General features: G+C 43.3%; 1 protein-coding gene and 2 long non-coding RNA genes across 4 annotated transcripts in view; 2 read left to right on the plus strand and 1 right to left on the minus strand.

The window, feature by feature from the left end:
• The first annotated feature begins 6,611 nt into the window (after window positions 1-6,611).
• The window catches only part of PPM1E (protein phosphatase, Mg2+/Mn2+ dependent 1E), a 103,708-nt gene continuing 85,056 nt past the window's right edge, over window positions 6,612-25,263 (plus strand). Inside the window, exon 1 of one of the 2 annotated variants that reach the window (XM_077311178.1) lies at window positions 6,612-7,398. In XM_077311178.1, the coding sequence (XP_077167293.1) occupies window positions 6,791-7,398 (608 nt within the window). In that variant the 5' untranslated portion in view covers window positions 6,612-6,790. The remainder of the gene's footprint in view (window positions 7,399-25,263) is intronic. The other variant, XM_077311177.1, reaches the window with a different exon arrangement.
• The window catches only part of LOC143824201 (uncharacterized), a 29,219-nt gene continuing 23,087 nt past the window's right edge, over window positions 19,132-25,263 (minus strand). The window contains exons 3-4 of the long non-coding RNA XR_013226725.1: window positions 20,923-20,990; window positions 19,132-19,257 (exon numbers count right to left, since the gene is read on the minus strand). This is a non-coding gene — a long non-coding RNA (uncharacterized LOC143824201). The remainder of the gene's footprint in view (window positions 19,258-20,922; window positions 20,991-25,263) is intronic.
• Window positions 19,227-25,263, plus strand: part of LOC143824202 (uncharacterized) — a 74,493-nt gene continuing 68,456 nt past the window's right edge. The window contains exons 1-2 of the long non-coding RNA XR_013226726.1: window positions 19,227-20,717; window positions 21,714-21,818. This is a non-coding gene — a long non-coding RNA (uncharacterized LOC143824202). The remainder of the gene's footprint in view (window positions 20,718-21,713; window positions 21,819-25,263) is intronic.

Raw genomic sequence — 25,263 nt, forward strand, 5'->3', positions numbered from 1 at the left:
GAACAGATCTGGGTATGAAGAAGATCCTCAAAAAGAATGGTTCACAATAAGACCCATGTGCAAATCTCTTGGGGTCCTAAACCAGTGGTTCTAATCTAATTTCCCAGTATGTATTTCTGCACTTTAGTCTGAGAGGACAATTTTTGTAGAGGACAGGGAATTTTTTTATTTCAGAAAACAGATGATGTAAAGGAAATATAGGGAGAATACAGAAAAGGGGTTACACATAAAGATTCATATTGTTATTCAAAAATATGCTACGTAATATATTAAACAGGAATTCTCCCAAGGTCATCCAACTCATCACAATCTTGACAATTATCTTTATTTCAATTATTTTTAATTTTAACATTATAACCAATGTATTTAACACTGTATTACTATTTTTCATTGTTACTACATATCACACATCTTATCACGTAGTAACTATGACTGCATCAAAATTAATTAAATGGGGAAAAACACTAGATATTTTGCCATAAAGAGAGAACAGGAATAAAATATTATTATTGTTATTATTATTATATTCCAATACTTTGTACATTTATATTCAGATTTTACTCTAATTCTGATTTAACAAAATACTACATTTACTATATATGTATATACTATTTTAAATCACATTCTAAATTAATTTACTTTCACAACAAACTTTCCATTACTCCCCACATTTTGAAGTTGATGTTTTTAAAATATGTTACATTTGCTGTTGATATATACTCAGTCAATTTACTATCCTAGTCTTCTAAACTTGGACAGATTTCCATTTTGCTGCAAATATCACTCTAGCTATTGTCACCATATATTCGAATATCTTTCCTAAAGGTTATGGTAATTTATTAGACAGGATTAGTAATATATTCTTGGCTTCCATGGGGAATTTAAATGTTAACACGTTTTGCATTGTTTTTCTTTGTTGGTTTGTATGTTTATGTGGCTTTTAGGGCACTCCTCTCCAAATGGTCTTGGGACAGCTTACAACAAACTAGAAAAACAATCCAAGTGTAAAACATATATAAAACCTAAACATTTCCTGCTAAAATTATTACATTACATTTCAATATACAGTCACTTTGTCTAATGAGCCAAAATACACAATTGTTGGTGTTCTCTCTGGCCTGGCTTAGGATGGGGGCAAAAAACCTGGTCAGAATACTTTCTGTTTCAATTTGGGGAGGGAGGAAGACTCAGGTTGAAATCAATATGAATTCAGCAGGGTCGACAATGGAAAAAAACAAAGTAAATTCAGAACCAGCCAAGGAGTAGGTTTGGCCACAGCACTGTAGGATTTCCACTGAGGGGCCACGCTGCCCACAGCCTGTCTCCAGAGTGGTTGCCCATAACTCAGTTGGGTTGGTGCTGTTGCTGTCCCAATTAGCCTCCACACAGCAGCTCCAGGGGGTGGCTGGCCTCCTCTTTGGGCTTCCAAAAGAAGTCCGTCCATGGTAGAGGTGGTGCCAACCTAGGCAGGCCACAGGCAGCCACTTTGGGGACAGGCCATGACCAGCCAAACCATGTTGGACTGCCACCACCCTGGCTGGCCTCTCTTGCTGCTCCCTCCAGCGAAGGAGTTACCATGAAGGCCAGCCTTGGACACTGGAATGTAACCTTCCCTGGTAGCCCTACAAAGGCAGGGCACCTGGGTTAAGGGGCACAGCCACATGGCCCTCTGCTGGTGGTGGGTGTTTTCCACCAACAGGAAAAAAACAGTCCAGATTGATCAATGGTTGCTAGGCAGATCCCTTAGACTGCCTTTTTCCTATTGGTAGGATACTCCTGCACACACACAGAGGGCCAATCACCTCCAGTTTTAAGGAGTGTATTTTCTGGGCCACAAGCCAGGTATTATTAGGGGGAGATATTTGGAATTATGATTATCCTATGTAACACACAACAGATTAATAAAGGGGGTGTGATGGAGCTATAGTGGGAAATAGTTTTTTCGTCTAAATCTTCATTTGTATTGGCTCAGAAGACTGGTTGCATCCCTGGACCAATGCAATTATGCCACTCCCTCAGAGTCATTTCCATGTCTACTTTGGTCCTCTCCCAAAGTCTCCAGGTCAGAACTTATCTTTCAAGCTTATACTAAACAGAGCATATGTCTAAACAAGCCTCTACCTCTGGCACCAGCTTGTGTCAGTCTCAGCTCTGTCTGGAAGGTTGAGTTGCAATAACCCTTATTTTTAGCCAAAACATAATTCCTTAATATATCTGTAAAGCACTCTATAAACCATTTCCCCTATATTCCATTGTAGGTAAAAGGCTGCATAGCAAAACCTGGCTAAGCAAGCAACTTTTCTCTATACAAAGAATAAACGGAGATCAGATCTTGGTCTCCATCATGTTACCAATTTCCAATAAGATCAATCAGAAGGCTGTAATAATTTCCTTTCTCATCAACCCATCAGCATCTTGCTCACAGAGTAATTTACTTCAATTATCTTTCCAATGATGATAAGGATAAAACTGAATGTCATAAACAATCTGACGCAGGGATGGGCAATATGTCCGATATGGAGACATTGGACAATGTCCTTAGCTAATTTGCTTCATTTACACATAATCTGGCATGAAATAGAGAGGAATGCCTGTGGCCACATCAGAGCCTGAGTTCACATGTGCATTTACCATTGTCAGCTTTGATTCAGCATTGTGGAGATGCAAGCATTTTTAAAAGACTCACAGTTAGCTTAAAGAATGTTGTTTGTCTTCCTTGATCCTTCAATGCATCCCTTTGTCATCTAAGGCAGTGGTCACCAACTCCCGGTCTGGGGACCAGGACCAATCTGTGGATCAGTTGGTACTGGGCCGCAGCTCTTCCTTGTCCTCCTCCCCAGTTGCTTCCTTAGGGGCTGCCCTGCCACTCTGCCGCCAGCTCACCTTTGGTGCTCTCCAGCAGCCGCCATGGCTGGGGCTCCCCCTTGGCATGGCACTGTGCAGCTGCTGCTGGCAGTGCCCCCCCCAACGGGCGGCGGGAAGCCTGCGGGAAAGCAAGTGGAGCAGGGGCTCAGGCGGCAGCGACGTCCCTCGGCAAAAGACTACCCCCCCCCAAGCCTCAGTAAAATTGTCAAGTGTTGACCAGAACCCAGTGATAAAAAGGTTGGGGACCACTGATTTAAGGGATGTCCCCTCCTCCACTGTATCCAGATCCATGCCGTCTGTGGCTTTTCTGTTCCCAAGCTGCTTTAACACTGATGCATCTTGTCAAATCTGCCCATATTTAATGGCTGCATTCAATCCAGCAAAAGAATCTGGGAACTGCTAATCCGAGGTGTTAAAAATAATCAGGTTTGTCATGTTTGTTTCTGCTGCCATGAGAACTAAATAAAAGCTCAACAATCTGCTAAGTGTTCAGTAGCAATGCAGATGACCCAGGTAATATACACATCCATATTTTGAAAGGTATCTATTGTAAACCCTGATCCAAGAGCCAGATGTAATTAGTTATTAGCTAAAATAGTTAGCATTCTGAACAATGGAAAATCCTATGTTTGTTTTTTTAATCAGAAAGCTATGAGGAAAGATCCCATCACCGAATATGGTGCTAACATATAAAGCAGGGGTAGTCAAACTGCGGCCCTCCAGATGTCCATGGACTACAATTCCCAGGAGCCCCTGCCAGCGAATGCCATGGACATCTGGAGGGCCGCAGTTTGACTACCCCTGATATAAAGTGATGGGCTGAAACAATAGCAAACAATCAGCTTTTCTGCTCAGTCTGCTTGCCCTCTAAGCTGCTGCCACTATCTCATGTGGCTTCTGTCTGGGTCTGGTCCCTCTGTCTCTGGGTGGGCCGGGGATTGTATATTGTTAGAACGATCGAGGGCAAAAGAAGAAGGGGATGACAGAGAATGAGGTGGCTGGATGGAGTCACTGAAGCAGTAGGTGCAAACCTAAATGGACTCCGGGGAATGGTAGAGGACAGGAAGGCCAGGAGGATCATTGTCCATGGGGTCGCGATGGGTCGGACACGACTTCGCACCTAACAACAACAACAATTACAATATATGTTCCAACTTCACTGGTTTCATGTACACTGCCTCAAGACAGTGAGGAGTAGTATATAAATAATGTGGGGTGGTATATAAATTAAATTGAATAAATGAATAAGTAAACTAGACTCAAACCTTGTTCCATGTAATATAAAAATGTGTGAAAATGCAGCTTGAAATGATTTGGTTCAGGAAGAGGGATAAATAGACAAGGAAAGCCAGTATGGAATGGCTAGAGCAGGCATGGCCAAACCATAGCTCGCCATAAGTCTGTGGACTATAACTAACATGAGTCTGTGCCCACTGACAGGAGCTCATGGTGATTGTATTCCATGGACAAATGGAGAGACAATTTGGTCCCCATGGGCTAGAGAGTGGGATCTGGAGGAAGCTGGGATCAATTTTCCTCCTGGCCAGGGGTGACACTACTTGCAATTTCACAGTATCGCCTACCTTGCAGGATTGTTGCAAAGATAAAGTGTGCATTTGTGTGGTTGGTAGGGAAATGCTACTTATACTTGATGGATGAAAGGTGGCAAAAACATTTTAAGTTTGTGTGTTTGTGGTTGGGAATTTTTAAACCTGTAGCAATATTGTAAAAAAAAGTCCATCAAATCACCTGAATGACTCCAGCTAACTTTCCACATTGCCTTTGCTGAATAATTATCAGTGACTGCTGAGGGTACTTTCATCCATTTATTGATGTTTATGTTTTATACTTTAAGAAGAACATATTTGGGGGGAGGGTGTTGCGACTGCATGAAAAATCCTTTAAATGAAGGGAATAAAGCACTCACTGAACTATCAATAATCTCCATCAAAATCTGATGGAGTTGAAAAAACCGCCACAGAGACTCATGTTTTTGCTAAGGGTTTTAAACTTGGCTGCTTCTGGGACCATTTAACAATAGGAGATAAAACAGTCCCAGTGGGTAGACTGTGCTTTATATCACTCAGGGGAGAAGGAAGGTTTGAACTTCCCATAGAAACTCAAGGTTTTAATTCAGTTTAATTTTACTAAATATTAGTCCCTGGTGTCTTATTTCGTATTCTCCCTCTTGCTTTAATAAATGTTTAATAAAAAAAAAATTAAAAGCATACTCTTTCTTTTCCTTTGCCAGCCTGAATTTAAGGCAGCAATCCTAAACCCACGTCCCTTTGATCTCAGAGGGTTTACTTCTGAGTAGACACGGCCAAGATTGCATTGCACTTCTGCGTTTGTGTCCTTCTGCTGTTGTTCAAATTAACTCGGGACCCGGTGTGTGTGTGGTTATTTTAAAACGGTTTAAAAGGACGGGCAAAAGCCCCCAACCTCGGCAACGGCAATTTAAAAAAAATGCCACAACTTGTTATTTTGTGGGTCATGATCCCTCAACCCACTTCAGGAACCCATGCGCCCCACAGCCCTTCCGATGGCGCATGCGTGTTATAAATCGTGAGTCCGGCGCGCTAATTGTTATTCACTTTGGCGTTAGTAGGGCCAAGTTCGAGGTCACCTTTCAGACTGAAAGGTGGTCTCACCAACTCCCTTAACGTTATAATACACCTGAGGTGTTCGCCATTAATCCAGCCTGAACACCTTGTATGCAGAAAATGCGTTAATAGGAACGGAATCTGTAATTAAAGAGAGCCAGCTTGCTGGGAGCCGCGGGATATAAATTGCAAAATAAATAATTTTTGTTAAAAAAAAGAAGAAAAACTGTTCTCTGAAACTCGTCCTTCGGAAGCGTTAGCCCGGCTTCTTGCTTGGCCAAATAAGTGGCTGTTTTTATTTTTCAACTGTTGGTCTGAACTGAAGCAACGGAACAAAATTAGAGTCCAGTTCAGGCACCTTTCACCAAGTTTTATTCGAGATGCGCGCACGATTTTGTCTCTGAGGAAGTGCGCGTGCACGCGAAAGCTCCCCCCCCCCCCCCCCAAACACCACCGTTGAAATAAACTTTGTTGGTCTTGAAGACACCCCCGGGCTCTACATTTGCTTTTGACTTTTCAACCTCTGCCTCCTCTGTCTTCACTGGGGTCTGAGACCGACAAAGATTCAAGTGTTGGCCTGAAGTAGCACGACCGAAATAAGAGTCCAATAATAGCACCTTTCAGACCAACAAAGATTGATTCAAGGCGGGAGCTTTCGAGTGCATGCACTCCGTGCATGCACTCGAAAGCTCCCGCCTTGAATCAATCTTTGTTGGTCTGAAAAGTGCTATTATTGGACTCTTTTATTTTTGTTCTGCATTCAAGGCGGGAGCTTTCCGAGCCTCCTGGGAACGTCGCCTCAACAGCCTACAGCGGTCCACCGTTTTGAGGACGTCCTCTAATTTTAAAGCAGCATTTGTCTGAGACGAAATTAATATTTCTTTGTTTCTCCCCTCCCCACCATATTAAAAAAAAAGAATCCAACTCGCTTCCCCTCAGGCGACGAAAACCCATCCGCTTCTCTCTCTCTCCCCCCCCCCCCCCGAGTCCAGTTCCCGCCCTTTGCGCGCGCGCAGCCACCACGGCCGCCCGACCAGCGGGGGCGGAATCCCTCCGCCCTCCTCGCGCTCTCGACCCGCGCGTGCCCCTAAACCCGTCCCTCACTCCCCCCCCCCCAGTCTCTCCCTACGGGCCGGCTGGCGGGCGTGAGCGCGCACGTCACGGAGAGGCGGGAGCGTGCGTGAGGGCGCGCGCCGGGCCGCGGCAAGTGGGAGTGAGGGCGAGCGCCGAGCTGAGGGGAGACGGTCTCCTCCTCCTCCTCCTCCTCTGCCGGGCTCGCTCGCGCTCCCTCGCTCCGCCGGCGGCGGCGGGAATGCGAAGCGATGGCCGCGGGCGGCCCCAGCGCTGAGGAGCGGAGCTACTGCCGCTTCCTGGAGCTCTTCTTGGTCGAGTTCCGAGGACCTTTCGGAGAGGAGCCGCCGCCGCCGCCGCTTTCCTCCTCCTCAGCCCCCGCCGAAGCGGCGTCCTCAGCCGGCGGCGGGGCAGAAGGCGAAGCCGGGCCAGTCGAGGAGGCGGAGGAGGAGACGGTGAGGGAAGAAGCAGCAGCAGCAGCAGAAGAAGAAGCAGCAGCGGAGCCGCCGCCGGCCGAAGAAGAGGAGCCGCCGCCGCCGCCGCCGCCTGAGGAGGACGAGGAGGAGGCGGTGGACGCGGAGGAAGAAGGAGGCGGCGGCGGCGGGGGGGAAGGCGATGCCGCGGCCCCTGAGGAGGGCGAAGAAGCGAGCGCCGCCGCCGCCGCCGCCGAGGAAGCCCTGCCCGAGCAGACGCCGCCGGGGCTGCCCGCTCAGCCCTCGCCGCCGCCTCCCTCGCAGCCGGCCGCCCCGCCGCCGCCGCCGCCCCTGCCCGCGCTGCCCCGGCCGCTGTCGGAACACATCACCGAGGAGGAGGTGGAGGGCGAGTGCCTGGACCTCTGCCTGCAGCAGCTCTACAAGTAGTGAGTAGGGGAGGGTGTGTGTGTGTTTGTGTGTGTGTGTAGGGAGCGCTCAGCCCCGGGACCCTCCTCCTCCTGCTGCCCTCCGCCGCTGCTTCGGTCCCGGGAGAGGCAGGTGGAGGGCAAAGGGGACGGTGTCTCGGAGCATGGGCAGAGCGCGCGCCCTCCCTGCGGCGCCACGATTCCGCTTCCGAACGTGCCTCAGAGCATGGGCAGAGCGCGCACCCTCCGTGCAGCTCCAGGGTTCTGCCTCCAAAGCGTGTATTTTTCAGTCTTCGCCCCTCCCCTCATGCACGGTTTTCAAGGTTAGTCCTGGTATATGGACAAAGGGAATGTGCCTCGGAGCATGGGCAGAGCGCGCGCCCTCTTTGCGGCTCCTGGATTCTGCTCCCCAAATGTGTCTTTTAGGTATTCTCCCCTCCCCTTGTGCATGGTTTTCTAGGTTGGTCCTGGAATATGCCCAAAAGAAGTGTGCCTCAGAGCATGGGCAGAGCATGCACCCTCCCTGCGGTTCCAGGATTTTGCTTCCAAAAAGGTCCTTCTCGGTCTTCTTGCCCTCGGCTCCAGGCCCGGTTTCCTGATTCAGTCCTGGAATATGGACAAAGGGAATGTGCCTAGGAGCATGGGCAGAGTGCACACCCTCCCCGCAGCTTCAGGGTTCTGCTTCTCAGTCTTCTCACTCCCACTTCTGTGCCCGGTTTCCTGGGTGAGTCCTGGAATATGCACAAAAGGAATGTGCCTTGAAGCATGGACAGTGTATGCACCCTCCCTGCAGCTCCAGGATTCTGTTTCTCAATCTTCTCACCCCCACCTCCGTGCCCGGTTTCCTGGGTGAGTCCTGTAATATGCCCAAAGGGAATGTGCCTTGGAGCATGGACAGAGTGTGCACCCTCCCAAGGATTTTGCTACCAAAAGAGAAACTGCCTCTCCTTCCTGCTCTAGCTCAGTTCTGATATATATATAGAAGACGAATAGGTAAGAAGAGGTGTTCCTGAGTGTGTGCAGAAGGTTCCTGATTCTCTCACCCCATCCTTCCTTAAGTAACTTAATGTGTTTGAAAAAGTACTGCCCTTCTCTTCCTCTCTTCCCTTCCCAGTTTAATGGTGGACTGCAAAGAATAACAATGTCTGAGTTTGGGCAGAGGAATCCATCTTTCTGTTCAGTTCAGGGACTTAATATTTAGAGGAGACGCAAGGCTCCCCCAATACACCTCAGTCTTGGAATGTCTAGATAGGGCCGGTGGTTGAAAGTGCTATCAAGTCGCAACCCTTTTATAACAGCACCATAGAGATTTCAATGCAAGAGGTTGTTTGCCATTGCTTGCCTGCTTGCCTCCAGGTTTCTGGTAACCCTTGGAGGTCTCCCATCCAAATACTAGCCAGGGCCAACCCTGCTTATCTTTTAAGATCTAGAGAGATCAGGCTAGCCAGGGCTGGATAGATAGATGGAGCAGCAAAAGAAATGGAACTCTGAAGCATGTGTACAATGTAGAATATACAGATGGATTCCCCCTTTCTAAATAACTATGTTTTGAAATGACACGTTCTCCAATCTTGCCCTCCTTTTTAAATGTAATTCTTCGTAGCACAGGGTCAGACAACTGAGTATGGACAAAGGTTTTTGCCCTTCCTTCCCTTCCTTTTCAAAAGAGAGATGTGCTTCCCTTTTACCACCTCAGTACTGGACTGTACAGATGGGTGCACTGGGAAAGTACTCCTGAGTTGGGATAGCATACTACTCCCAAAATACCTTCTGAAGTGTTTTTGTGTGAAATGGATTATTTGCAGGCAAACTTCAGCAAACATCCATTTCAGAAATAGTGTTAAGGATCCTGCTCAGCTTAATTTGAGCCAGGATTCTGTTTTGGAGACTGGATTTTGAAAATCTCCCTGTTCCTCCTTTAGCAGGTCTGCAAAATGTTGAATTGATAACAAAGGGTACCTCTATATGGTGGGCTTCTATCTGGGCTTGAGCCCCATTGTTCCTCTGTTCCTCCTCTAAAAGCGGATGGCTGAAGAGCTAGTGTGCAAAGGGAAAGTGGACTTGGGTGAAATAAATGGCATTGGAGAGAAATGGTGGTGAATTGGCATTGTGGCATATGGAAGGAGCCTGAGATATTGAAGACTGGCATCAGAAGATAGGAACAGATCTTGTGCTGGGTAAGAGACGGGAGGTGGTCAGTTTCTCTTACAAAGTGATGCTGGATCTCAAATGTACTTTGAAATGTTCCACACTGATAAGGAAACCTTGTCAGGTAATTCCTTCTCTGGTTTTTATTTGGACATCGCAGTCCAGAGTTAAAAAGGAAGAATATATGATCAATGGCGAAGCAAGAACAATGTTATGTTTGAGAGCTGAAAAAAGATGACAGGAATGAGCTCTCAGGAGCTAGCCAAACACTTGGTAAACCCTGATTTGAATGATGTGGGAATGACAAAGATGACTCTGGGGTGAGATGAAAGACTCAGGGAGGTTTGTGTACCAGGAAGAAGTTGGTTTCAGAAACTGTGGTGGGAGATTAGATTTTGGTGCTGTGGACCACATGGTGGGCATTGGGAATAGTGGATAGATATTGTAGGCTTGGCTTGTGTGGCTTGAAGGTCTTTACCAGACCAAAAGGAGACTGCTTATAAAAGACAGGTGTGTGGGTTCAGCAAAGCAGGCAGTGAGATTACAGGCTGTTCAGTGGGACTGGTGAAGTACGGAGGACAGTGCATGATACACAAAGGTTTCACAGAAGGTGGGGAGATGGTTGGGGAAGAGCTGGGTGGTGGTGAAGGCAGGGAGCTTTTTTGAACGCTGCTTGTTTGAATTGCTTGGCAGTTGAGAGATCTGAGGGTGGGAGCCTGGAATGGGTTTCTGAAGTATACTTAGTTGGTATGGGGATCTTAATTATAATGCTGCTTTCCTTATAGAAAGTGTGAATAGATTTGGCTAAAACATTAATTTTGGGCCGTGCACCGTTTTGAGTGGGGTGTGCTTGTGTGTATGCGTGTGGGAGATAGCGTCATATATATATGCAGCCAAAATAGGGAGGAGTATTCCACAGCTGTATTTGTAAGCTTTATCTCCCAGGATAAAAAAGGTTGAGAATATTTATGGAACTCGGAATGCTGTGTGTACTGAGCTACATGGGATTGGTTGCTAGGACTATGCTTTGTGAAATATTTGGACCATAATGAGGAGACAGACAGGTCTATTCCCAGTGTGAAAAAGCCTGCGGACTTAAACCTTAAGATCAATTACCCATGCTTTGTGTGGTGTTCAGTTTTAGCTTGGTAGACGAGAAATAAGAATGGTTGTTACTGCAATTTTCTTCAAAATAAGCCTTTTAAAACTGATACTGCTGGAGGAGAGAAAAGAACCTGTGAAAATATGCACAGCAGGCCAGGGAGGTTTTTGTCACTGAGCTGATAATTGTAGTAAAAGGTGTTACTCCATTGGCACAGAGAGAGCAATTGGATTCTACAGTGATACAATTTCTGTTGTCATCTTTGCTTTAATGGGCAATAGGATGGGAGCTTAGAAGAATAAAGAGTTCATATTCTCATATATGCAAACTCCCACCTACGTTCCCAAAATACATCAGTAAAATGGCTTTCCCCCCTCAACATAGGAATAATTAAGTTGTATACAAGAACATGGCTAAAATATGTTTCAGGTTTCTGTAATCCATATAGAAAGTTCTGTTTGGTGGAAATAAGTGTGTAACATGTTTTGAGCTTTGGGACTGTTCAATACACCATTCCTGTGTCTTGATAAATAGATGTGCATTGAGGATTCCCAGATATATTGGGGCTGATTTTAGAGCATGACTCTAGCATGTGGGGAGAAAAAGCTTAAGCCTTCCCATTATGATATTTTACCAATATGATGGTTATAGTTTGCTCCATTGGGGAAACTTACATGTATTGAAGATAACTACATGCAAGTATTGTATTGAAGATAACTACATCCCCCTCCCTCAGTCTCAACTGGGCTGTCATGTACCTTGGAAGGCCATTCTAAGCACCCGATTGACAGAATCTGTGGTGAGGTTGCACATTTTGCACACAAGTGCAATGTATTGTGTAGTTAGATCATAATCCTTTCCCTATGTGTAGTTATAATTTGTTAGTGTTTGGAAAGACTAGATGACTAGCTAATGAATGCAAAACATTGGTCACACAGCTATGTGTCTTGTTGGCTTTAACATATTCAAATACCTTTGTGGGCTTTTGTAAGTACAGAGCCTCCTTCCAGGTCATCTGTTTGTAAAAGCAAAAGCTGCATCAGTATGGCTTCTGATGAGTATAATACAACACATTAAATTAATTAAACTAGTTTGAAAGGATTCTCTTGTTCCATATGTGATGACATCAGCTGGAGAACAATGGAATAGCTTGTCTGAAATACAGCAGGTGAGTCCCAGTTATCTGAAGAGCAGCTATGTATGTTTGAGTTCAGAATCACAAAGGCATTTGTTTCACATGGAAATTTCCTCCTGGTTCAAGTAATAAGCACTGACAACATTCACAAGGTATTCTGTTCCCAGTTTAAATGCTAATTCATCCCTTTCCAAGTCATACTGGAAAAGATAATCTCCCATTTTATTATCCCAGATGCCTGCCTATAATGCCTTGAGCTAGTTTTGTGTTTATTCTCATAATACAATGTGTTATCCTACTATTTTTTTGCATAATCGGTCCTACGAGGCAAACATTTATGAGATGAGCATTCTTACTAACTTTATCTTTAGTGTGCTTTCGGTTCCCAGAGGTTCTATGTAAAAATAGGTACCAACGTCTTGGTACAAAGGTAGGCTTGTACATATTTTAAATAAATAAAATTTCTGAAAAAGAATTTTGAGGCACGAGGAAGAAGGGCACAAACTGAGTAGGTGCTAGCTATGTGATTCTGGGCATGAGCCTGAGGCATTTATTTATATTTATGAATACTTGTGTCTTATAAGGGATTGTGCATACATGTTAAGAAGGCAAACTGAGCATCAGGGGAGCATGGTGGCATTCTATCACTACTTTGTTGAATCTGCTGTACAATATGCTCCTTCCTCCACTAGCCTTTATTCTCCTTTGACTTTTCACTTTGGATAGAGATATTTTGTTTCAAAATCAGGACTTTTCCTACTCTGTGTATGTTCTTGTCTGTGTTCCTCTGTGTCTTTTTTCCTATTTAGACCAAAGTTGTATTATTTACCACAGTGAAACAATAATGCATTGTAAGGTTATAAAAGGTCAGCATTAAGAGCCAGTTTGGTGTAGTGGTTAGGAGTGTGGACTTCTAATCTGTCATGCCAGGTTCGATTCTGCACTCTCCCACATGCAACCAGCTGGGTGACCTTGGGCTCGCCACGGCACTGATAAAACTGTCCTGACCGGGCAGTGATATCAGCGCTCTCTCAGCCTCACTCACCTCACAGGGTGTCTGTTGTGGGGAGAGGAATGGGAAGGCGACTGTAAGCCGCTCTGAGCCTCCTTCGGGTAGGGAAAAGCGGCATATAAGAACCAACTCTTCTTCTTCTTCTTCTTCTTAATACACCTCACAAAGCTTCGACATCAGTAAAATCATAGAACAAAAAGCACCATAATATTAAGTGTGAACATGAATAGTATACTTACCATACTTACCACAGCCCATTGTTCATCATTGGAACATATTCCAAAACTACCTCCTAGACATGACTGTCAACAAAAGCAATGGAATCTTGAAAGCAAGCACTGAGCTGAAGAAGCATACTGTTTTGCCTTGCTTCCAAAAACCAACCAGATACCTGAGACATGCAATTTCATCATTGAGATCCAGCCACGAAGTATACAACATAATGCTTTTGAAGGAAAAAAAGATATGCCTTGTTTATAAAACGATTATACATGGAAATATAGCAGTGTACTGACCACATCTCCAAAATTGTGCGCTTATTCTCTTGGTCCTTGTCCTAAAAGAAGTCCATGCTGTAAGCATCTTTTATGAGACAGATGCACAGATGCATGATCAGATGTTTTATTCCTAGGCCTGTCAAGTTAAACATTTCTTGTTTGCATACCAGCTCTGGTTCTATTGCAGCCTTCTCTTTGACTGAAGATCGGCCGTTCTGATGAAAGCAGTCTTATCTGCCTACTTTATACGATTAGTACAGTTGTCTTAGTACATTATTCTGTGTGTGTGTTTCACTTCATTAGGAAAAATGCACTGTACTGAACTGTTCTAATAGGATGCTTTGTAGAGAAGCAAATACTGCTGTTGTATATTAGGCATATAAGGAAGCGAGCTGCCCTGGGGTGCTTCAATAATTAATCCTTCAGTCTAGCAAGTTAACTAGATTGTGTTAGCTCTGTTTATATTTATACTCAATGAAAAACATAGCCGCAGGGAGCTAATGATTAATCAGAAATACTTTCAAAATCTGTCTTTGCTTATCAGGTTGGAATATGTAAACAATTGATTTGATGACTTACAGATTCCAGGTGGCTTTTCAAAACTGGTTTTGTGGTGCTGTATGAAAGAGGCAGGTTGAATTGAAGTAAGCTTGCCTCCAAATCAATGGAACTCTTGTGGCGCAGAGTGGTAAGGCAGCAGACATGCAGTCTGAATGCATGCCCAGCCATGAGGCTGGGAGTTCGATCTCAGCAGCTGGCTCAAGGTCGACTCAGCCTTCCATCCTTCCGAGGTCGGTAAAATGAGTACCCAGCTTGCTGGGGGGTAAACGGTAATGACTGGGGAAGACACTGGCGAACCACCCTGTATTGAGTCTGCCATGAAAACTCTGAAGGGCGTCACCCCAAGGGTCAGACATGACCCGGTGCTTGCACAGAGGATACCTTTACCTTTATGAAAGAGGCTGGTTAAATTGAAATAAGCTTGCCTCAAAATCAATGGAACTATAGGCTGGTTCCAGAGGTGCTCTTCTGCATGTCTTCAGTTGGCAGGAAGGCTGTTGCTATGCCTCATGCTAGAGAAGGTTTCATAAATCTCCATCAGTACTTGCAGAAGCATAAGGACTGCTATAGAACTTTTATACAGTATAGGGCGGACTTTTACACTAGCACTTGCTATTTTTTGTGGAATACTGCTCCTGGTGATTTTCATCCCACAAGGTTCTTTGGAACCAATCAGTAGCATGTCGTAGATGTGCTGCTGGTAGAATTCCTTTCAGAGGTGATCAAATCAATTTAAAAAATCTGATTTTCCTTATAGTGCTGTACTGAAGGCTTTCTGCTTAAACGTTTTGCTATTATAGAAGTTCAAATAACAAAACTGAAAAAAAAATTCTGCCTTAATTGTTTAGCAATCTAACAAATGATTTGCTTAAAGAAGAACCCTTCCCTCCTTTTTTGTTCTATTTTTGGTTTGAGGGAGTATATTGCAGAGAGCTAATTTTTGTTTTTGAGAGATAGCTACATTGCTTATTTTCAGCAGTGCTTATACAAACTGTTATGTAACTATCCTTATAACTGTTACAATTTCATAACTGTGTGTTAAACTGTGCTTATGTCTATCCATTTGAGATCAAAGAGTTACGGTTGTGTTCACACTTTATTGTTGTCAGTGCTTCCTATGTACAATGGTTGATTTGCTGCCCACCAGCCTCACCAGCTATGGATAGACTGTATTTACATAGTGAGGTGGAAGCTTTACAGATTTTTTTTTGGGGGGGGGAGGGTTGGAAAATTTTCTGCTCTGCATCATTGGTGTTCATCTTAATTTGTTGAGTACTTTTATCACAAAACAAAACACCCAAGATGCTAAGAGCTAAGCTCTGTGCTGCTGGACCCTGGTTGGAATCTCCACCCCAGCTATAGAAACTTGCTGGGTGGTGACCTTGGGTCAGTCAAACATGCTCAGCCTAATCTGCTTTGCAGGGTTGTTGTGAAGATAAAATGGAGGAGTGGAGAATGTTGCAACTACTTCTAGGTTTTCATTGGGAAGAAAGGCAGATTTCATATATAATGTTTTGTATTGATTTTATTTATGCTTTATTTCAAATTGCTTAGTGCCTTATTATGAAGCAGTATAGAAGTTTGTTCAAAATGGCTTTTTAATTTATTTAAACCAAGTCAGTTCATCTGTATTAGGAAAATGGCTCCCAGAGTGAAGCTAATGGGAACCTATGGACATTCAGGAAATCTATTTATATCTTCAGATAGCATTGACCGTAAAGAATGTTCTTATTTGGACAGCTCCATGTCCTGAAAGTTATGAAACTCATGAAAAATCAGATATCTGTGTGCGGGCAGTTGCTTTTCCAGGAAGGTGGATAGAGTATTGTACATTGATGCAGCCACCTGGGTTCCCATTTAGCTATTGTCTCTCAGCACTGAACTCTAAGGGTGTTCTTGTTGGCTGTTTTTTAAATACCCTGCTTTTCATTACCTGAAGGAGTCCCAGAGTAGCTTACAAGCACTTTTCCCTTCCTTCCCACCACACACACTCTGTGAGGTAGATGGGACTGGGAGAGGTGTAAGAGAACCACTCTCTGAGGATAGCCCAAGGTCCCTCAGGTGGCTCCATGTGGAAAAGTGGGGAATCAAACCCAGTCCTCCAGATTAGAGCTCACTGTTCCTAATTACGATACCATTCTGGCTGAACTATTACGCCTTTAGAGCCAAATGTGTTAATTTCTCCCTTTGGTTCCATGATAGTCTTCATACCCAATTGGATCTGGAAGTCCCAGGTTCAGTGAACAGACATCTTGAGTCACTGTTAGGGACTAAGAGAAACTCCATATCAGTCTTTTAAAAAGATAACTTGTGTTCTTTCCCTGCTTTAAAACAGCTGTACTATGGGACTAAATATTTGAAGGGTAAATATAATCACTAGTTGGCGTTATAACGTCTGCTACAATCCATTAGCAAAGAGGTGTTTGATTCTATTGGTCATCTGTCTTGGTGACCTGTGGTTTAAATAGTACTGCATATCTAATTTACTTGTCATAGTGCATGAATACCGTAATTTAACCAGAATGGGAAGTAGAACTTCCCTATTGCATTTTCCCTTGATGTCAAAAAATGTCAATATGGACTTCATTCAATCTTCTTTATGGAGTTTCTTTAATTTTTTGTTATTTTTAAAAGTGCCTAAAATACAAATTATAATCAAAACTTGCATTACTGTATAGATTTTCACATCTTCTAGTGCCAATGTGCTGTTGATCCCTGGCCTAAAAGAAGTGTTTCTGGCCTCGACCAGGGCCTTTACAGCCCTGGCATACAGCCTGGTGGAATATGTTGCCAACAGAGACTTGCTCCCTGACAGAACTATCACAGTTCTACGTGGCCTGTAAATTGGCATGGTTCTACCAGGTGTATGGTTGAGGCCAGAGTACATAACAACACCAACATTGGCTGGTAAACTTAAAATATTATGATTTGACTGTATTCTGTTTCATGTTTAAATTCTGTTTTATTTTTGATTGACTGTATGAATCTTGTGCTCTGTCCTGAGCTGCTAGGGAAGGGCAGAATACAAGTGGAAAATTAAATTTATAGTTCAGTTAGGTGGCATATAAAAACCATATAATTGTAGAATGAGAGGTCCTTGTAGGTCCTGTTCTCATTCCTGATCCTAGGATTAAAAATGCATTGTAGTGCCTAGCAAGATTCTTGGCTTAAGGTCATTCATTTATTAGGAGTAGCTTTTCTGAAGAGCCTGCTCACTCAGAAGGGAACACGTGTTAATTTCTCTAGCCAGCATTTTTTTTAACATTCAGCAACCATTAAAACTGTAGATACCTGCAGCATTCCACAGGTGGCCAATTGAGAATAGCTGAATGCTTGCTGACTTTTCAACAGGTGGGTAAACAAGAAGATTAAAAAAATCTTAGCCCAAGCAGTGGGTTGTTGAAACCTATGATTTAGGACATTTATTTAGGTCAATAGAAAACGTACAGGCCTCAATTGAAGAAAGTCTTGAGACTTGGAAAAAAGCAACAGCTTTGGCCGGTTCCCTCGTGGCACAGATTGTGAGGAGAATGTCCCAAATGCTTTGCCAGCAATAGAAGCAAACACAAAACCTTTCAATGATGTAAAGAGGACTGCTGCTAACTCAAAAACCAAGTGTTGTCCAAGAGGAAGTAGATCAACTAGTGAATGAATAATGTACTTCTTTCTTTATCCTCTACTCTTTAAAAAAGGATGCTAAAATGACAACATGTCTATGAAGCTCTACATTGGAGGAAGTAAAATCTGGTTCAGTATTTAAAAAATGAAAGGATATAGAATTGTGCAGATGGTGGAGTTCTGGATTTCATTGGAAGACAAGGTGCAGGGCAAGAGGAAAGAGGGAAGAGGTGGAATGGGGTGAGGAAGATATGTGGGATTGCCAGTAATGGAGAGGGAAATGGAGAGCAGATGAACCAATCCTGAACCAGAGATGGGAAAAAGAGGAGACGGTAGAAAGAAAACAAGGGAGGGAGAAAAAATGTATTGCCTTCTTCTTCATTCAGGGATGAATATTTCCATAAAATCTTATGTTCCAGCTGTATAGCACATATCTTCTAGTAAAGTCTTGAGCAAAAGTAGGATACTCCTGGGTTGAATTAGTAGACTACGCATGTTAAGCAAAGCTGAACTGGAAGTGAACATTTTACCCTTGAAATGAGAAGTCATTGTTTAGAATGGAAGAGCCAAAAATGGCAGCAACAAGTTCAGATGACATTTTAAACAGCTGTATATAGGAGGATAGTAATTCAGAAAATAGATGCCGGCATCTGCTTCATGTGGAATATTTTTTTTTAAGGAAAAGGAAGAAACAAGAGCGGCTAGAGATGGTTACAGAGTATCAGGACATGAACGATGTTCTCCCGCAAATGGAGAACGAAATATGTTGACTTGACAATAATGAATATTTTGGTTTAAATTTGGAATTCTGGTGAAGCTAGGAGTAGTTTTTGACTCACAAAGGTAGATTGTCAGATGTTAAAGAGAATGAAGTAGGAGTAATAATTATGTTAATAATGAAAGCTGTATCTTTTGTAAAAGATATATGAGGGAAAACAGTATGAAACTTACCTAATTTCATACAAATTACTGAGTAATGTAAAATTAAACAGTGATACTAAAACACATACTATTATGCTTACTTTAGAATGTAAAACTGTAAGGTTCTTCCCTCAGTCCTGAGGATGGTAAGCTGTACAATCCCCCTGGGCTCACCCTGGATATGGAAAAAGGGAAAGAATTCAAAAGGAGACCAGAATAGATGTAAAAGTTATTTTATGAAAGATATAGTTCAAACCCCATTGACAACGAAGCAGAGTAGCAATTACATAGCCAGTAGTGACTAGAGTAAAACAGCATAAATCCTGTCTAGGGTAGAGCCATCCCTAGGGCTGATGGGTTTATAAAAACTAATCTGGCTCAAAGAGAGTTCTTACCAATATGCTTTGGCATAATCAGCAGACAAAAATAGTGGCCTCACGGGTCAAAACTGAAGTATTTGGGGCTAGAAACATTGGACAATTATAGTCTGAGAAGTTCATCTTCACCAACAAAAGGCTTATTGATGTGACCAACAAGACGTTCAAGATGACTGTTTATTGTGATTGATATCAACTGAAACGGATAAACCCAGGTGTGAAGAGCTGGTATATACTGTCAGAGTTGTGAACAAGTTTTATAGTACTCTCCCTTAAATATGTATAAGGGAGATTCCAAGGCTGTTTGATCTCCTGTTCTTTATTAAAATGTCAGCTATTTTGTGGTCGAGCACTAGCACGATGGCTGACGAGATGTGAGGAGAGCTTCTCTGATGAAGAGCAGTGCATCTCTTTTGTCCCTGAGGGTTCAGCAGAGCCAAAGGATGAGGCAGCAGCAGCAGCTCCTAGTTGATCTGGGATTGCGGTGTCTGTTTGGGCTTGGCAGCTGACTGAAAGGAAGAGCCATGAGAAGACAAAAAGGGACATCAGAAAGCTGCAGCTCAACAAATCTTTCTGACTCAACAGCTCAATGAGAGGGCCTCGATCATGGCAGTCACCATTTTGTCGATGCGGGACATCTCAGAAACAGTCGTTGAATGCCTGGGAGCCTCATACTTTGACTTCTTAATGATAATGCAGTTATCAACAGAACTTCCTCTGTCTCTACCAATCACTCCGGACCTCCTGCAGCAAGGACCTGTTTGGCATCCACACCTAGGATGGTAGAAGTTGACTGTGTGGCAGCTGAAAGGAGAATTCTAAACAGAAAGGGCTAGAGAGAAAGGGTTACAAATACTATCACGTTTTCCAGGCGCCAGTCTACAACAATACTTTACAACTGTGTGTGGAAGGCTTCGCTAGGTGGTGTTGTAGGAAGTCTGTTGATTGCTTCGCTCCAAACATCAAAAGTGTCTTGGACTTGTTATAGAATGGTATCAAGTGAGGTCTACAACTGGCAAAACTCCATAGACAGGTGGCAGAACATTCGATGATAGTGAAGGAAGGAATCCCATTGTTCATTTCACCACCCCATAACCAGGTTTCTGAAGAGAGTGGCATCCTCAGAGTCTCCCGCAGTACATCACTTCCCGTCTTGGAATCTGAACTGCATCCTTCAGGTGCTGACTATGCCTCCTTTGAACCAATCAAATCAATCCCTCTAACCTTCCTGAGAACCAAAGTACTTTTCCTGATTGCAATAATGTCAGCTAGATGTATGTTGGAGTTGAACGCCTTATCCTTATCTATGTGTTTCCCATAAGGACAAGGTTGTTCTTGGAATTGATCCCACTTTCCATCCAAAGGCGGATTCTAAATTTCATTTGTCTCAAGAACTTAATCTGCCTGTTTTTTACACACATCCTGTGTTTGATAGAGAAAGTGTGGTACAAGCTTGGTTAAGCAAGCCCTGTGCACTTACATAGACAGAACCATATAGCTTAGAAAGCTGAGAGGCTGACATTATCTAAGAGAGGATATAGTGTTGAGTTGAACGACACTATATCCTCTCTTAGGGTTGACTACTAGACTCTACGTGCATGGAACTGTGCTGGTAGATATTGTCTTGGTAGATATTGGGTACTGGTAAGTAGTTGACTAATAACTTTAGCATGGGTGGAGACAGTCCACAATGTAAATAGTTGATTGACTCAATGGATATTTTCTTTTTTCAAGAATAGACCATGGTCAGCTGTTGTGGCAGCTGTCTTCTGTCTTCTTGTTACTTGTTTGATATTTGTTTGTTTTCCAAGTTAGAGTTCTAGTTAATTAGAAAGTAGGTACGACTCTCAGAGGTTTCCAGACTGGAAGCAGGTGCCTCCCACCAAAGGAAATAGGAAGATAAAGTTTGATCCTGTCTCCCTTGAAGAGTGATGGGAAACACCCACCACCAAGAGAAGGATCCTTCTTGGTGAGTATTCAATAGTTGTTTGCTATAGTTAGACTGGCTAGTCTGATACAGCTGAATGTTGCAAACAAACATGATTGAATTGTGCTAAAATTTGAACTGTGAAGGTTAATTAAATCCAGTTTTAATCTTCATAAGGGGAGTGTATGGATCTTTTTGCAAAAATATTTTTTGCATTTCAAATTTGCAATACTGTTTCCCTTCTTACCTCTTTCATTCAAACAAACCTGCTCATCATTCAACCTCCAGAGAGGTCCTATTTTGTTCCTGGAGTTTCTGGAAAAGAAAGCACCATTGTCTTGGTTTTATAGAATCATAGAGCTGGAAGGGGTTATACAGGACATCTAGTCAAACTCCCCTTCAAATGGTTTTAAACAGTGACACCTGCAATGAAGTCTGGTTAACAGAGCTATATTTGTGGTCCCCAGAGACAATAATCCTGTTTGATTCTACCTATAGTTGTAGCTTGAACTAGTTGGGGTATAGTCAAGGCATGCTTTTTGTTGCATTTATATAAATTAAGATAAGATGACAACTCATTTATAGCCCAGGATGTGAGTTATAAAAGATTAGCAAGCCCCCCCACCCCCACATACATTCGTGGAGCTTTCACTGTTACTCCTACTGAAATTGGAAGGATTTGGAGAAGAATAACATGGCCTCTGTGAACTGATGTTCTGACAATCACATGGAAATGAAACAACCTGACCCAAACCCATTTTTAATTATGCTTGATTGCATTACATTCTTCAGACACTCTTTGCAAACCTTCCAAGGAGAAAACATTCTTTAACTTCCATGAAGCAAATTCTTATCAGACAATTTTATATTATAATGATGACAAATGAATATTTTCTGCTGCTTTATCTGTGCTAGTCAGGAGCTAGATAATGATACTGCCTCAAAACTTGGAAAGGGAAAGATCTTGATAGGTAAAGACTGGAAAATAACATTTTGGAATAATGAGAGGGCAATTGGTATGGTTATCTGATTCAACAGAAAGAGCTGTTGTGGCCTTGAACTCTTGCATAGGAAGAAAACTAAGCAGCAAGAAACATCTGATAATGAAGGTTAAGCCACACAGGAGCTTCTCCAAATATTTGGGTATGTGACTGGAAATACTTTTAATTCAAGTTCATTAATTACTGTGGGGGGTGGGAATCTTGTTGCCCTTGTCACCTCTGCAGCTTAAAACAATGGCAGCTACAGTGGTGGAAGTTGTAACTGACCATGCATAAGCAGCCAGTTCTTCATGCTACAAGTTTTGGCTGCAAAGAGAAAGTTTGAAAATGTAATGAAAAAACATTGAAGAAATAAGGAGAAGAATCTAAAGAAGGTGACTAAGGGAGGGCATGATAGAGTTTTATAAAATTATGAATAGACAAAGAGAACTTTTTCTCCCTCTCCCAAAATACTAGAACATGAGGGCATCCAATGAAGATGAAGAGCAAGTAGGTTCAGGAATCAGGACAGACGAAAGGAAATAATTTCTTTATACAGTGAGCGGTTAAAATGTAGAATTTGCTGCCAGAAAATGTTATAATGGCCTCAGGTGTAGACAGCTTTAAAAACTGATTAGATGGATTAATGGAGGATAGGTCTTTATCAGTAACTTTGGTGACTAAAGGGGAACCTCCGTGTTCAGAGGCTGTAAATGTTTGGATCCCAGTGCCAGGAGGGGAAGGGCTTCTATGCCCTGTTGTTGTTCCTCTAGAGTAGCGGTCCCCAACCTTCTTGTGGTTGGGGACCGCCTCCGGGGGCGGGGGAAAGCCGGCGGCCCGGCCAACGCAGCTGCGAGTAAACGCGCATGCGCAATTGCTGCACATGCGCGTTTTCACCACCAGGCGGCGCGAATGCGCACGCGTAGAGCTACCGTGCATGCGTGTTTTCACCAGCAGGGGCGCAAACGCGCATGCGCGGCAGCTCCACGTGTGCGCGTTTGCGTTGCTGGCGTGCCGGCGGCCGCACCTGCCGCTGGCGGCCCGGTACTATGGCCTTTACGGCCCGGTACTGGGGTGCGAACCGGGGGTTGAGGACCCCTGCTCTAGAGGAACTGGATGACCACTGTGAGACAGGATGCTGGACTCGATGCGCCAATAGTCAGATCAGCAGATCTTAAGGCCAAATTAAGCCCCTCTACATCAGTATCTGCCAGTCATTTAGTACTATCTTGTTGAAGCAGCTATAGTATGCAGCTAAAATATGCAAACTGGCTAAACCGCTCTGCTTATCCCTGGTTTAAAACAGTTGAAGAAGAGAGTTCTGTTCAATGTAATTATCAGATGAGATACAAAGAGATTCTGCTTCATATAATCCAGGGATTCCCAAATGGAATCCACGGAACTCTGAAGTTTCCTTCCTTTCTTGGAAGTTTGGGTAGCAGATGATTCACTAGATGTCACTGGAGCTACTTCCCCTGTTGCTCTAGTCTAGGCAGCCCATATGTGTTACCAGCCAGGCAGCAAATAATTTCTTCCATCCTTCCTCGTCTCTCTCTTGTTGTGGAGAGTCCTGGCAATGCACCCTCATCCTTTCATCCATTTGGCATCACTGCTACCAGTCCCTTCTTAGGCATTCCCACCCTCTTCCCCATGTGCAGAACTGATGTCATGCAATATCCTGGAGGACAGAAAGGCCTGGTGGATGCTGCTTCTAACAGTTGCCTTTCAAACCATGGGGTGTGAGAGCAGTGAAAGCTTTGCTTGGCCACTGAGAACAGAACTGGCCTCAGGTGCTTTCCCCAGTTGAGGCCAGCAAGGGTGATCTTCTGGAAGGGTATATAAGTGAGGTTGGGGCTTTGGGCGTGTGAGAGATGGAAAAGGTGGGCTACCGTTCCCTGGGCGTTTTTGAATGCTACTGGCTTCCCTTTCCCCTTAGAAACCCCTTAGAAAGAGTCTCATTCTCTTTCCCTTCAGCACAAGGATGATGGGAGTCAGAAATAGTTTGGCTAGGCTAGCTATGCTGTGTAGTATTTCATTGGAAGTAAGGTCTATGGACTTAGTGGGACTTGATGTGGTTTCCACTACACTTACTGGGCCTAGAAGTATAAGACTGTTTAAAATTGTGCTATTAGTTTTGTGTATATTTATGGGTAGTTTGTATTTCCCCAAAACCCGTTGCTGTTTCTGTTTTTATGCATTTAGATTATTAATCTTCCTACTCTGGAAAAAAGCATTTACCTTTTTAAAAAATGTTACTTTCATGTTTACATGATAATGCTCTCACTTTTAGATAAATAGTTAGTTTGTGCTAGGATATTATTTATATTTTAAAAATTCTATGATGCAGATTGCTTTGAGGAACTAAGGTGTAATGTCACTTCCAGTGACATGGCACTCCTGGTGGACATAGCAGGAAGGCATGGGTAGGTGACATCACTTCCAGCCTAGTTCCAGAGTTCCTCAAAGCCTGAAAATTATTTTAAGGTTGAAAAAAGGCTAAAAAATTCCAAGTCTGGAATTCTTGATGGATATCATTACAGCAGGGGTAGTCAAACTGTGGCCCTCCAGATGTCCATGGACTACAATTCCCAGGAGCTGGCAGGGGCTCCTGGGAATTGTAGTCCATGGACATCTGGAGGGCCGCAGTTTGACTACCCCTGCAATTACAGTTTAAGTGGGTATCTTCTGTGGACAGGGTCTTTACACCAGAAGTACCTCCCCTTTGGAACTACGTTACTGCAGCAGCTTGCTTGGTATTGAACTCATTTGGCAGGCAAATGGTTTTTACTTAAGTGACTGGGTGTTTTTTTTTTTAATCTTTAATGAGTTCTTATTTTCCTTGATGCTTTGGATCACCTGACCTTTTTATTATGCTACCTTAGGCGTAATATGCTGAGTGGGCAATCTCAAGTAATTTTATAATAAATAAAACATTGAGAATATATCACCAGAATGCTTGCTGCTGTTTCATTGCACAGGGATTCACATCAGAAACTTTGACTGCAATAGTGGAAGCTAAAGAATACTTCCCACCCTCCCACTGGCATAGCATGCCACCTTCATTTAGCTATCAATGCATGCTGCTATTTTTTATCTTTCCAAGTCTGGAATTCTTGATGGAATGCCAACCTTCTTGGCCCCTCTGTCAGAAACAGTGGAGCTATATAATGCCAGATACTCGGAAGTAACTTTTATTCCCCTGGTATGAAGCTGATAATTTATGTTTGATTTGATGATTAAAATATGATTTAAATGTTCTGTAGTTTCTCATTCTATACTCGCTCCATTCAGATGCCATGAGCAAATATCTGTTTATTCTTGGTGATTAGTTCTCACACTTGTACACTTCCTCTGACATCCCCTGGTGTAAAGAGCATGATAAAAGACTTACTGGTTTCAGCACATTGCAGTTTAGGGTAAGGGCATCTGAAACCAGCAAATTATCCTGTGTTCATGAGGAGAGTCTGAACCTCTGTTTGTGATGTGTGAATGCAGCCATTGAGTCTTTCAAGAAGTAAAAGAGTCGCATATGAACCCGAATTAATTTATTTTTATTCTACATTATAGTAATCAAGCTTTTGTTTTTGTGAGAATTTTATTCCTTGTCT

This window comes from Paroedura picta, chromosome 15 (assembly GCF_049243985.1).
Source record: "Paroedura picta isolate Pp20150507F chromosome 15, Ppicta_v3.0, whole genome shotgun sequence".
In the NCBI taxonomy this organism is placed as follows: domain Eukaryota; kingdom Metazoa; phylum Chordata; class Lepidosauria; order Squamata; family Gekkonidae; genus Paroedura; species Paroedura picta.